The sequence below is a fragment of the Erpetoichthys calabaricus genome, chromosome 5 (genome assembly GCF_900747795.2).
Source record: "Erpetoichthys calabaricus chromosome 5, fErpCal1.3, whole genome shotgun sequence".
Lineage (NCBI taxonomy): Eukaryota > Metazoa > Chordata > Cladistia > Polypteriformes > Polypteridae > Erpetoichthys > Erpetoichthys calabaricus.
In genome coordinates, this window is record NC_041398.2 from 110,796,715 (window position 1) to 110,811,843 (window position 15,129).

A 15,129-nucleotide genomic window follows, 5' to 3' on the forward strand; every position below is an offset into this window, starting at 1 on the left:
AACAGAATGCCCAGATATTACTGATATTTTCGTGAATTAACAGATCTGTTTTTTCTGCCTGTACCACACTTGATTATTTTGTATTTTTGCTTATCATTGCTTAACTTCTTTTTTTATCTGATGATGGAGGAAGTATCATGTAAACTGGCCCCATAAGTTTAAAAATTGAAAAATGTGCTATATCTGTGATCTGCTTTGTCACTTAAATATCATTATATACAGTATAGACATACATGTATTAAAACAACTAAAAAAGTAAGTAGAAATTTTTAAACAATTAAATAACTTGACTGTATAAATTCACTAACACACGCAACTTATTTAGTCTAATCTTGAAGGTGGACTCTAAAAGGGTCAACGGCATGCTTGAGCAGTAGCCAGCATCCCTCATTGTCCCCCCTTATATCAACAGGCACATTTCAATGTCCCTGACTGCACTCTTCTGGATTCAGACCAATTTATTTAACAGTTTTTTTCCCTTCTGTTTAAAGTCTAGGCTTACTTAAATTTCTTGGGTTTGTTTTTCTAACTTCTACTGTAAATTTAGAACTTATAGAACAATGAACAGGGTGAACCAGTTGTAAGTGTTGCTGCCTAACAGCTACAGAGTAATGGGTTTGGATTCTGGCCCAGTCACCTTCTTTGAGGAGATCAGATGTTCTTCCTGTATTAAGAAGTTATCTTCAGTGGGTCCTCTGGTTTTGCTTCCTCGTCCCAAACATGTTGTTTAACTGGCACTGGTGTGCCTTGTGATGGTTTCATCCAGTCTTTGCTGCCATTCCAACCCCTATCCCTGCAGTGCACCAAGAATGCTTGAAAATGGATGGATAAACACAACCTTGAATGAGTAAATTGCATTAAAGTCATTGTCAGAGCTGGTGCCAAGCTTTTTTTGAACATATAAATTATCTGCCCAGTCATACTTGTTTTAAATTTGCTTAATCCAATTGCTGTATGTGGTCCTGGGAAGCGGAGCATTTGTGAATTATATAGTGTACTAGCTGAAATACCCAGCATTGCCCGGGAGGAAAATAAAGTGTTTTTTTTTAATTGTTTGAGAAAAATATAATAAAAAAAAACACAACTTTAAAAATAAAAATAAATTAACAAACAGTGAAGACTCACTAATGTGCTTGTCTTGCGATTTTGTATGTATGTTATCATCCAGTTGACACTCGGAACCAGCCAACTCTATTTAATTTCAAAAGCAACAGGGGCATTAACATAAAGAATGCTGGCAGTCACCTCTAGTTCACCCTCTGGTGGTCGTTCCGAGTGTCAACTGGATGATAACATACATACAAGACCGCAAGATCACCCCCCACCCTACCCAGAAGGGGGTGGGTTAGGGTTGATTTCACCCTAAAGTATTTTTAGTCGACCAATGAGAAACATGTGTACCAAGTTTCATGAAAATCTCTCCAGCCGTTTGGAAGTGATGCTGGAACATACATACATACACACATACATTGACTTTTATATATATATAGATTCCTTAAATTCATATTTTAATAAAAATGGATCACATTATTTTATTTAATGTATATGTTAGAAATGTGAGCACAAATCTAATGAAAATATATTTTTATTTAGTATATTAAAAGGGTGTAAAATAGTTAAAGAATTGAAGAAAATTCTACTTATTCTGCATAAACTCTATAAACTCAATGATAGCACAATGGCTAGCAGTGCTGCCTCACATCACCAGGGACCTGGATTCAGTTTCTGCCATTGCTGATATCTGATCTTCTGCACATATGCACATCTCTTCTTGAGATGTTCTGCTTAAGATATGCAGGTTGTGTCAATGGTTCTAAACTTGTCTAGTTGTAGTGACTACAAGTATGTTTGAGTGTGCAAGTGCTGGCTTCAGGTTTGTGCAAGATGATACCAGGCCGAACCCCAACTCCTGGTGAGTTCTATATTGAAAAATATTTTTTGGAATGTGGGTGGAAAGGACTTATAAAATAGACACACATTATGGCATACCACAACGTTGAGAACATATGAAATTTGACAAACAAGACCATTCAGTCCATCAGGCTCATTTGTTCAGCTAATAGCTAAGATGTCCTAGTAGCTCATCCAGATATTTCTTAAAGGTTGTCAAAGTTCCTGTTTTAACTACATGTATCATTGGTAGTTTGTTCCAGTTTTCTAAAACTCTTTGTGTAAAAAAGTGCTTCCTGGCTTCAGTCCTAAATACAATTCCTTTTCGTTTCCAATGATGTCCTTGAGTATGTGATTCAAAGTTAAGTGGAAAGAATTCATCTGGATCTACTTTATCAGTGCTTTTGAGAATTTTGAAGACCAAGATTAGGCCCCCATGTAGTCTTCTCTGCTCGAGACTAAACAGACTAATCCTCTGAGTCTGTCAGAGTAAGACATGCCCTTAAGTCCTGGGATGCACTTTGGTTGTTCTCCTCTGTGTCTTTCTTGCAACGTGTTGAGCAGAACGGCACACAGTACTCCAAATGTGGTGTCAATAGTGTATTATATAGTCTGAGCATAATGTCCTTCGATTTATTTTCAACAGCTCAACAATACTGTGTGGTATTTGAAGTTACATTCTAGTCATCAGCAGGACTTTTTGCAAGTTAGATTCTAATCATCAGGACTTTTTATAAGTCAGATTCTAGTCGTCAGCTGGACTTTTTGTGAGCTTTGCTGTTTGTCTGAGAGCCATATATTTGTTTTAATATCCAGTACATCATGCAGTTATGGAGTTCATCCACCAGTACAGTCACCAGCAGTCTACCATACATACATTATATGGGTAACACTTTCAAAGTTCCCATTTTCTCCCCTTCATCAGTAATGCTTTTGTTAGTAATGATGTATTGATGAAAAAAACGTGTAAGCTTCAAGTATTGTAACTGACTGGGTATCTCCCATACTTCTTTTCCATAATGTCAGTTTTCAGATAGTTCATAGTAGGTAGAGTTCTTTGATGCTATGAGTATGTTACACCACAAAACAACAAGGCTGTTTGTAAGAATGCTTGTGTCAAGCAGACAAGATGAGTGAATTATACAAATTAGAACTCAGCACAGCAATATACAAAATCTGCCAAATGGTAGAGTGATTTGCTTAAAAGGAAACAAAATAAGTTTTTTTATATATTTTTTTTTTATTAGTTTGTATTATGTATATTTATGTAAGTGGTGACTGTGGTAAAACATCCACCCAACTGTGAACACAGGTAATTTCCATTTAATGGTATTATAGCCAGCTGATAAGCTTAATTTAAATAGATACTAACTTAATTACATGTCCAAAGTAATGATTTTTTGCTACACTTGTTTTATTTTCTGTCATATAAAATATTACTAGTAAATATAAAAGTTCTTGCCTTTATAATTTTTATTGTTTCATAGCTTAGCTCTTCTTTTTTCTCCACAGGTAGACATGATGTTTAGCTCTGGCGTATTTTGGATGGGTCTCTTCTTTATCCCTATAACATCTCTAATATTTGACTTGATGTATAAAGTGTAAGTATGAATGGCTTCCTAATGTGAGGACAAAGTAAATATTTCATTTTCTACTGTAAAATTAAATTGAATAATAATTATATCATATAACTGTTAGGAAAATAGTTTAATGGGAGAGATCAAATACAATAAAAGTACACTGAAGAGGGATTGCAATAAGTATTAGTTCTTACATAATACATGTCAAATTTATTGAATAAATGTTTAAGCTTTTTATTTATTTATTTGGCAGTTCTGCTTTCTCTGCATTAAGGAGACCGGGCCTCGTGTCCCTGGTCCTCCCAGTGTGGAGTTTGCATGTTCTCCCCATGTGTGTGTGGGTTTCCTCTGGGTTCTCGAGTTTCTTCCCAAAGTCTAAAGACATGCAGGATAGGTGGACTGGTGATGATAAATTGGGCCTGCGGGGTGTGAGTGTGTTTACCCCATGATGGACTGGTGTCCTGTCCAGGAGAGTGTTCCTGCCTTGAACTCTTAGCTTGCTAGGATCAGCTCCAGTACCCTAGGACCTTTCTCTGGAAGAGCAGGCTAAGAAAATGTTATGGTATTTATTTATTTGCAGCATGTGATTACTGTTTGATTTTTCAATGTCCAATTTAGTATTAACATTAAAATTACAAAATTCATTAGGTCACCAAATTTTCGGTTCACCCATCAGCCTTGTCAATTCCTGCCACATTCCAATGGCCACCAGGTGAAGCTGCCTGGACTGGTGTGAGTCTGCGTTCCTCTGAGATGGACTACTGCCCATGTAGTGTCGATTTCTGTCTTGTCCATAGTGCTGCTGGGACAGGCTTCAACTCCCTCTGACCCTACCACTGGATTAAACGTATTTTAGAATATAATTTTATGCTATGTAGTAAATAAAATTTCATAATGGTCATGGCAAGACTATTTTAAATTCCAAAGACATTTTTTTTATTACAGGGTAAAAAAAAGCTGTTTTAAAACTCTGGTGGATGAAGTTCAGGAGTTGGAGGCAAAATCACAGGACCCCGGAGCTGTCGTACATGGCAAAAGGTAAAAACTGTGCATATGATTTAACAAAACAAAAAACAAATCCATTTTGGAAAGAAAGATTCAACATCACAGTAGGCAGCAACTCAATGAACACCCTGGACTTCCAAAATACACTCTTCTTGGAATAATTGTTGGTCTTGGTACTTTAGCTAGTGGTGTAGAACCCTCACTGTTTACATAATATTTGGCTTTTATTTTCAGTACTTTTGGACTTCTAATAAGAATAGATCAAGATACCATACATGAAGTTTGGAATACTGACTCACTTATTTACAGAAACAAGAGCTTCCTCACCTCACTACAGAATAGTTAATATTATGGCCTTGCACAAGTCACTAGATGTGCTCAGCTAACAAGAGGTTTCATACTTTAGCAGTCTTCATCTGGCCTTGACAAGTATTCTAAATGTTAAGTGTTTATTACGTTGTACTAGAAACCTTTGGACATTGGTATATTTTGCATAGTACCTAAATGATTATGTCTGCTTTCATATTAAAGATGACTTCATAGCTCTCTCAGAATTAACATTTCTGTAAAACCAACAATTTTAAATATTTCTATATAAAAATATGTTTTTAACATTGTTATCTAATAAGACAACAAAAGTATGCAAACAAACATTTGTCATTTAAGCAACATTTTGTATTGTTCGGTTATGAGTGCTATGTGGATATCTCAGGACAACATTTCAAGATTAATTATAATTGCCATATATGTTTGAATGCCTCACTGCTTTACTTTCAAAGCTTGAGTCTGGCAGAGTGAAAGTCACAACCCAGTGAGAAAACAAGTTTCTGAGGGTCACCAGCTTGCATGATAGGCACCTCACAGCACAACGGCTTCAAGCAAAGCTTAACAGTTTCTACTGTGAAGAGGAGACTTTGTGCTGCAGGATTGACAGGGCGAATGGCAGGAAGAAAGCCATTCCTTAAAGGACAGAATAGGGCCTTGAAATATTGGCTGATAGCTACTGCAGATTGGACGAAAGTCTAATGGACCGATGAATCAAAATCTGAATTCTTCGGTTCATCATTCAGGGTGTTTGTATGCAATCGAGTTTGTGAAAGGATGGTTGCTGGGTGTGTGACACCAACTGTCCAACATGGAGGCAGAAGTGTCATGGTCTGGGGTTCTTTTGCTGGAGGCAGAGTTGGTGACTTCAACAGAGCAACTGGCATTCTAAATCAAAAGGGTTACCACAGTTTGGCTGTTATATCAGCAAAAGGTGGCTACTTTGATTAATCAAAAATGTGAATAAAATTTTGTATAGTTAGTGATTCCTTGATTTATTTTTTTATTTGACATTGTTTATATGTTCTATGCCTTGATTTTCATGAAACATTAAGACATTAAACTGAGTGCATTTCCATCAAAACTGAAAAAACAGGTGTTCTAAAACGTTTGACTAGTAATGTAAATAACAGGTACATAACAAATAAACATAAAGTACACATTATTTCAAGAAAATGCATATTAAAAGATTATATTATTTAATATTTGTCAGCACAGGTGTTCAGGCATGATAATTCAGAACAGCATAGCCTCCTTTGGTTTTTGTTTGCCCACTAGGAAGGGAACACATGCTCATGGTGCAATTCTTCTAGGACTTAATCTGAAATAATGAATGACCTAATCTAGTAATCTCAAACTAAATTCCAATAAAAAGCAGATTAATTGCTGGAGAACTTTAAGTGATATATGAGATTGTGTGCATTCTTATTTAACAATGACCAGATACAAAATTTTTATTTCTGATATGGCACCTTATACTATACTGAATGTCAACATATCTGTTATGGCCAAGAAAGTTCACTGCAGACTATTCTGTCAGAGACAGTTAAACATATTCATCCATCCATCCATCCATTATCCAACCTGCTATATCCTAATTACAGGGTCACGTGGGTCTGCTGGAGACAATCCCAGCTAACACAGGGGGCAAGGCAGGAAACAAACCCCAGGCAGGGCGCCAGCCCACCGCAGCAGTTAAACATGTTTGTGGTGTTAAAGGAACTAATGGTAAATGTCTACAGATCCATGACTGGAAGTGTTCTCCATTACAGTTTAGCATTGCACTCTATATTTGCCACAGAGAGGCAGCGTGGTATATGCTGCTTCCAAAATCAGTAGCCACCCCTTTCCACAGTGGATTTCCTCTGTTCTTCCAGACTCACACATAAAGCTGTTAAGCTCTTATTTGGCTCTTTAGATAGATAGATAGATAGATAGATAGATAGATAGATAGATAGATAGATAGATAGATAGATAGATAGATAGATAGATAGATAGATAGATAGATAGATAGATAGATAGATAGATAGATAGATAGATAGATAGATAGATAGATAGATAGATAGATAGATAGATAGATAGATACATACTTTATTAATCCCAATGGGAAATTCACAACACCAGGGACACTGTTTGTTTCAAGGCTGGGGTCTGTATTACACCTCCTAGATTTTTTCCTTTGCACCTCAACTATTAGGAAAGCAATGCATGTGAATTTTATACAGCAGACATCATAGGTTTTACCATAAACCAGCATCTCTTTCTTAAGTGATCCATAATCTTGCAGAAATCGACACGTGTCCCATCAAAACACCCTTATCTGCAAATTATTTTTTTAAATTGTTGATTATTTTTTCTTCATAATTGAATGTCTGTATATAGTGATCCCTCACTTTTCATGGTTTTGTTTATTCATCAGTCACTTTGTGCCCATAAACCCATTTGGACAGTCATTTACTGTGGGAACACAGAAGCCACAGAAAATTGTTCAGATATCGCTATTTTTAAAACATAAATGTACTGTATGCTTCAGTGATCCCTTAAAGTACTTGCTCTGCTCTTATATTTACTTGCCAGATTTTCGTTCATTTTACGAATTGTTGAAATTGGCCATCAAGGTAGACATCTGTAAAATGTCATATCTGGGATAGAGATTGTACAAAGGAAAGGTAAATATTATTGCAATAAAGTGAAAATTTATAGAAGAGGATTTGAGGAGAAAAACACATCACCTGGATAATGTGTTAAGTGTTGTAAAATTGTTCAAAAGAAGAGCTAGACTTTAGTGAAAATATCTTCAAACTTGAATGTACCATGTGCTACTGCAGTGCTTCCCCAGTTCAGTCCTGGACCCATCCAAAACACCAGCTAGCCATTTTCCCTCTTTTTACTCTTACTGTGTAATTAATTGGTCTTTTTCTCTTATTGAACCTTCAGAAATGTACAGAAGTGTGAGATTTGTATTTATAAGAAATGTATAAATATTTGTATTTTTGCCACTGCCATAAATGTGTTTGCCATTTTCCTAATTTTTCCATATAGCTTACTTCTTTAATTGTATCCTAAGTAGAGCAACACAATTAATTGTATATTAGTTATGACTACAATTACGCTTGCCTCGATATAATAATTGTGGAAAGTGATGATCACTGCCTTCAATTTGGCACTCCCACTCTCAAGAGATTGAGCTTCCCCAGATAATAAACTGCTTTAAACAACAAATGCGTGTTGTAATCAGGCACAGACATATACACTAAGCACACATGCGCTGGTAAATCGGAGGATCTTGCATCACAGGACTAACTACATGCAAACTGCTAAATGCATTTTTAGGAGTCTGATCCCAAACAACATCTTTTAAAAAGTGTGCATATATTTCTGTTCTGTTTGAAGAAACTACCATAAAAATTGAGAAATATAATTGATGTTTAAATGTAGATCACTTATTAGACTTTTAAGTACCAAAATGAAAACAAGTGTCCCTGATTTTGAATTTTTTTGTTGTTGTTTTCAAAAGTGTCCTGTGCAAACTATGAAACCACTGCTGCCAAACATTTAAACAGTCATTTAAAATTCAACCACATAGTCCAGAATGAAAAGTGCATGAGAGCTAAGCAAACAGCACTAAGTTTCAGTAGTGTTAGGTCTGCAACACAGATAGCCATTAATTACTTTTTATGTGTCCATAAACAGCAGGCTAGAAAAGAAACATCAGATAACAGAAGTCATCAAGACAAGGCTTCGACTAGAACTTTGTGTAATGAAGGTTTTCAAAAATGATCAACAGTCAGAGTAAGGGAAGTCATCCTCTCCTGCAATTATTCTTCCAAAGTTACATTGATTTTACTTTATTCTAAATATTGGACAAAAATTAAAAAGAATCTGAAACAAGTGGCACTTTATGCAACCACATCTGATTTGTGATTGAGTAAAACAATGAAAGCATGCCCAAGAATAACAGTTCATTATACTGATGAGGAATACACACTGAAAAGCAGATGCCGGCAATGCTACTTCTTTAAATGAGTATGGTTTTCATTACAATAATGTTAAGAACGATGGTGCTACCGCACAAGGATAGAGTCTGCTAGCAGCATGTAACAGTGTGTTATTATCGAAATACTTTTCAAGTTTGCTATGCATTACCACTGTTACATATAATGTATTTATATAATGAAACAAAAGGGTTGTCAAATTGTGTATGCAATATGTTCTCCATCATATGCTACTGTCATTTAACATTTTATTATCTAGTTTTATTTTGCATACACACACAGCATTTGCTTACGTAGTAAAGCACTAACATTTTACATTGTTGAAGGTTGAATGGTGGTGATGGCTGGTATTTCAGGGTAACACAAATTTTATAATAAATGTGCTGTTACCTTTATTGTAAAAAATAAAAAAGAAATATTATTAAAAACTAAATTTTTCATTTTTCAACTAATCCTGCATTTTTAAATTTCATTTTAACAATTTTGAAGGATTTTCTATGAAATGGGGTTTCCACAGTACTATGTTTAGATAGAATACAGTATATGCATTTGGCAAGACAAGGTGTATATTTCATTGTTCTTTTTTTTTTTTTTTTTTTTATATTTTTATTTTATTAATTTTCATTGTAATCATTCCATACAAACAGATCAATTTATAACCCAACAAATTTGAAGACAAATCAAACCCCACCCCTGAGAAGGAGAGCTTAGCTAAAGGAAAATTGCTTAAGGCTTTTTAATAAGGCAACATTAAACAAAAGAAAGGGAGAAGTAAATATCTATGTAAATAAGAGATGGAGAAGGGAATTAAATGCGGTTATAGTTATTTCTCTTATTCTAAAATAATATTGATTAGATCCTGCCAGGTTTTGAAAAAATTCTATACAGATCCTCTAACTGAGAATTTGATTTTTTCCAATTTCAAATAATATAAAACATCTGTTTCCCACTGACTTATCAGAGGAGAATTAGGATTCTTCCAATTTAACAAAATAAGTCTGCGTGCCAAAAGTGTAGTGAATGCAATCACAGTTTGCTTGTCCTTCTCCAATTCAAGTCCATCTGGAAGAACACTGAACACAGCTGTTAATGGGTTAGGAGGGATTGTGACCCCAAGGCTGTCTGAGAGGCACTTAAAAATTTTTGTCCAAAATGATGTTAGTTTAGTGCAGGCCCAGAACATGTGACCCAGTGAGGCAGGAGCTTGGTTGCAGCGTTCGCAGGTTGGATCCTGCCCTGGAAACATTTTGAACAGTTTTAAGCGAGACAGATGAGCTCGATATATAATTTTTAGTTGAATAATTCTATGCTTTGCGCATATAGAACTCGAGTGAATTCTCTGCTTTGCTACCTTCCACTCCTTTTCTGATATATTGATTAAGAGATCTTCTTCCCAATGTCCTCTTGGATCTTTGAAAGGTAGGGACTCTAATAAGATTTTATATATTGCAGAAATAGTGTTTATTTCCTCGAAATTGAGCAGTATTTTTTCCAGCATTGTGGAGGGTGCAAGGTGGGGGAAATCGGGCAATTTCTGTTTAACAAAATTTCTAATTTGAAGATAGTAAAAGAAATGTGTAGCTGGGAGGTTGAATTTTGAACGTAATTGTTCAAAAGATGTAAATATGTTGTCTATATAAAGATCTCTGAGCTTTTTAATCCCAAAACTTTTCCAGGTATTAAAAACTGGATATACTTGCGAAGGTTAAAAGAGGTGGTTCTCTTGCAGAGGTGCCACTGATAAAAGATTTTCCATCTTAAAATGCTTTCTAATTTGGTTCCATATTCTGAGTGAGTAAAGCACTATTGGGTTATTAGTATATTTGCGATAACTTTCATTTATTGGAGAGCAGAGCAGGGAATATATTCCCTGCTCTCATTGTTCTTTTAATTGAAATTAATAATCACAATTATAATATCAAAGGCAGTAATCTCCAATTATTAATTTTGTCAAAATCATGCACCCCCCAGTTCTAATAATGATAGTCAATGATTAGGCCAAACAGCACTGAATGCTGAGCTAAAGCCCCCTCTGTGTTACTCCCAATAGCCTGATAATTAGGAAATAATGGCTTAATTAATGGAAACAGTTGGGAAAGCAAAAATAAAATCATAATGACAATGACATAAATTTTAAGAAACAGTCTGATAAAAACACCAAATTATCCCCATGTATCACATTAGAACAATCTAGATGAGAATAGGCCATTCAGCCCAACAATGCTCGCCAGTCCATGCGTGTTTACAAGTTTTGTAAGTTCTGGATTGATATCAAAATATAGGAGCTGAGATATAATGGATCACTTAATACAAGTCAGAATCCAACTGAAAGCAGAAAGAAAATCTGCAGCCACAGTGGGCATCAGGACTGAACTTTAGAAGCACTGCTATACTGTCCTGTTTAGCTTTTAATAACTGTTAGTATTTACATTTTCATTTCGGTTTTGTGCTTTATCCTGAATGAATCCTGTCAATGTATTTGTCTTATCTTGGATTTTTCATACTCAAGGATTCTGAAGCTAAAATTGAGCTTTAATGAAATTTTTCAGGAACGTTTTATTAATTTGCATTTTTCTGGTACACCATTTTGCCCTCTTCTTGGGCTTCACCATTTTATGAATCCCAGCTCTCAAGGGGGTCACAACTTTGAGGGGGCAGTTGCTAAAAGGGTACAAGGTTGTATCCAAGCTTGTGGAAAAATAACAAAAGAATAGCGTGTGTTCATTTAGTTAAAGCTCTTGGTAACGACTTCCGTGCTACGTATTTCTTGAGTACTATTTTGCATTTTGGGCTTCATTGACTTTTTGGTTAGTCAAGCACTGACTTTACTAACCAGACTGAACCACATGAAGTGGCAGAGGCTGAATTGGTGTCCGGTGTTTCAACAAAAGGAATAATTGACGGCGGAAATGCCATTAACATCTTCACTTCTCAGTGTAATTCGGTGAGACAACTGTTTAACAAACGCACCCTGGCATGCCTGAGGAACTGCTTAAACGTGTGCATTAAAAAAGTCAAATGTCTTTTCTGCGCCAATAAATATATGTTTAAAATGACGCACTTTAATCTTTATTTGCCTCAGTCATGTTGCAGCAATTCCTGCAATCATCATTATCCATGCCATTTTTAAAATATACACGGCCCCTTCATTGAAGCTGCAGATGCTCCTTGTAAAATCCCCCATTGAAGTGATCTAACTGCAAACAAATTACAGAGTACAAGCGAGTTAACTTGTTTTTACACCTTTTATTTTCATCAAGAGCTTTCTGACAGCTGACAGCTATGAAAAGCTGCAGTGGCAAAGGTCAGGGTGGATATTTCCCCTAAGTGTCACTCCTCTGACATTAATTGCATGTTTAATAGCTCATTATTGGTTTAAGCTAAAATAATTCAGTTTTCTTTCATTCTTTGAGTGCCATAAGCTATTTGTTCACTGTAGTGTCTTTTGACATGACAGAGCGAAGAATTAAGAATGTCACAATCATTGTTGAATCTTTCCAGCTTGTTTTTTGAGCCGGACACTGAGAGGATTATACTCATGTTACTTCTAGCCAGAGTGGACGGGACAAAAGTACAAATAAATTACTTGCCCAAAGTCTGCCTTCTGCTTTACGTTGGGCGTTCATTTTATCTGTATTTTAATTGGGTGAATGTTTTGCAGTTTAAGACAGTGTGGTGTTCTGGTGTCTCATACTGCTGTCTCATAGTTCCGCGCACTTGCATCCATTTTCCAGTTCAATCATTGTGTGCATGGGGTTTGCTTATTGTCTCTGTGCTGGTGGTCCAGAGTGAAATAGTCTCAGTGTTGAGTCCTGCAGTTGAAAATAATGCCATCCAGGATCCAACTCCCACCCCCTACCAATGCCACCACAGCAGATTCTTCATGTCCAGAAAATGAATGGCTAAGTGGATGGCTTTCACTGCTTGTTTGTAATTGCCATCATGTCACTGTGCTTGGCAGTTTGGTTTCTTAACAGTGATTTGCAAACACTTGCTGATAGTAAAACACACTTAAGAGCTGATAGCTTTTAAATTTTAGGCAACACCATCACAAATCACAGTGTGTATCTCCATCTTCTGCTTTGATGTGAACCTAGACCCTCAGTGTCCATGTCTCCCTGCCCTGTTTGTAACCTCAGCTGACACTGGGTCATCATGCTCTAAAAGAAAAGATGTCAGCTGCACAGCCTCAGTCACAGGTCACAGAGGAGCCTGGAACAAAGAAGTGATGAAGCACCAAGACCCAGAGAGCAGTAATCTGAAGCTTTTTATTTTCAACAAATTGGACAACTGCACGGCCTCTCCCCCTGGGCTGATAGTCTTGATAGGCATGCATTGTCCCACCTGAAGTCCATCGATTGCTAGCCTCCTCTTCAAAGAGGTTTGATGGCACAATTTTCCTTTAGAGTGATGCCTGGACAGTTAGCAGGCAACATGCTTAGAAAAATGAGGGCAAGAAGTTTGGAGCAGGCTGTTACAACTCTTTAACAGCATGTTGCCCTGTGTTTCAGCGAAATATGAGCATTGCTCATTGGAATGTGTCTTTTGAAATGATTGAATTAGAATAAAGTATATGATGTAGAAGTCTGTCAAGTTCTGACTAGAAATGTGGGCATTGGTAACCTATATATTATTCCTGGTCCCCTGTTAATAATGGTGGACCACCTGCAGCTGCCAGCTCTAGGCATTTGTCCTTAGGACTTCTATATTTGACACTCAAGACCTTGAAAGTATTTCCTTAGGGAGGCCTGGAAGCAATTCAGGCTCCTGCATGAAAAGCCCCCTCATGCATTAGGACCATTTCTTGGAATCAAGTGGTGGATCCGGACAAGAATTCAAATGCTTGGTGAAAGAAAACTAGGGCCTTGAGGAAACAGCATGGAAGGAGAGCTGGTATTTGTAGGTGGGAAGTGTAAAAGGTTCCCCAGCAGACAGGTTGTATGCCTAATGCAGTCAGGCCCAGTGGCGTAGCCAATATGAGTTTCTGTTACTCCACATGTTACTCCTTGCTTTTCTTCATTCTATTACTTAATAAAACACCCCTTTACCATAAGGTAAGGCAGACAGCAGTTTCGACGCTAGGTAGTCGTACTCACTGGTCATGGCACCAAAGAGTGGCGACGTGTTACATGTTGATTAGCACCAGCAAGTAAGAATTTAACTTTAGTGTGTACATATAACAGTACTGAGCCTATGAACTAATGCCCCCTTAATTGTGAGTGTCCACTATTGTTTAAAAAGTGTATAGTTATCTCATTTTTAGACATAAAAATACTGCTCAGTATTAGAGCTGCTTATTTTATATGACATGTCTTCTTTACGGTTATCAAGGGTGCTAATAATTCTTGAGGCCACAGTGCATTCAAAGTAAAAGCTCCCACAGAGCCCTGGTCTCTTTTCCAAAGTCACCATCCCCAGCATTCAGCAAGATGTTCCTACAAATAAAAATCTTCTTTCAGGACATGATTGTTTAAAATAAATTATTATTTGCAGAATGCTAGAAAAAGATAGTCATAAAAGCCTAGTTCTCTATAAAAATGTATTGAACTACTTTGGTGTCTGTATTTATCATGTGACTCGCCATTCCATGGACACATAGCAGCTGTCCATATTCCACACAAAAATCCTTTCACATTGTTTTATCTTTTTTATTACATCTGGTAAAATATCAAGCCTCCCTACAGGCCTAGGTGGGTATACTAAGGTTGATTCTATAGTCCCATCCATATGAATGCTCTTTCGCGATCAGGGGCAACTGGGCGACAGACAACTTGACGAAAAGACAACTGGACAACAGACAACTCCGCGAAAAGACAACTGGGTGACAGACAACTCGGCGAAAAGACAACTCAGCGAAAGACAATTCAGCGAAAAGACAACTCGCGATATCCTTTACGAGTTAGGTAATAGTTAGGTTCAAAGAGATTTTTTAATAATATTTAAATGACAACATAGGGTGCCGGAAAATCTACAGAATCACCTGCTTTATGAGAGTCCCAATACGTTGAGAGTACAGATATTCCTTAAGCCGTACTTGCAGGTCACCTTTTGTATTCTAAATAACATTATCATACGATTACAATCAATACAATTTATATAAAGGATTAGCAAGTTTGATTGCAGAAGATAATGTAAAATAGAATTTGTTCCATTTGCAGAATAAAGTTCATTCATCAATTATATAAATTTATTTTCAACATTTTAAATCACGTTGTCATTTAAATATAATTAAAAAATCTCTTTGAACCTAACTATTACCTAACTGGTAAAGGTTGTCACCAAGTTGTCCTTTCGCCGGGTTGTCTTTCGCCGGGTTGTCTTTCGCCGAGTTGTCT

At 36.5% G+C, this 15,129-nt stretch overlaps 2 protein-coding genes across 2 annotated transcripts in view; one reads left to right on the forward strand and one right to left on the reverse strand.

The window, feature by feature from the left end:
* slc30a9 (solute carrier family 30 member 9) overlaps positions 1-15,129 on the reverse strand; it is a 990,624-nt gene that overhangs the window by 673,452 nt on the left and 302,043 nt on the right. The gene's annotated exons all lie outside the window — the stretch shown is intronic.
* The window catches only part of atp8a1 (ATPase phospholipid transporting 8A1), a 338,290-nt gene that overhangs the window by 314,811 nt on the left and 8,350 nt on the right, over positions 1-15,129 (forward strand). Inside the window, 2 exon segments of the mRNA XM_051928331.1 lie at positions 3,403-3,491; positions 4,416-4,508. Of these exon segments, the coding sequence (XP_051784291.1) occupies positions 3,403-3,491; positions 4,416-4,508 (182 nt within the window).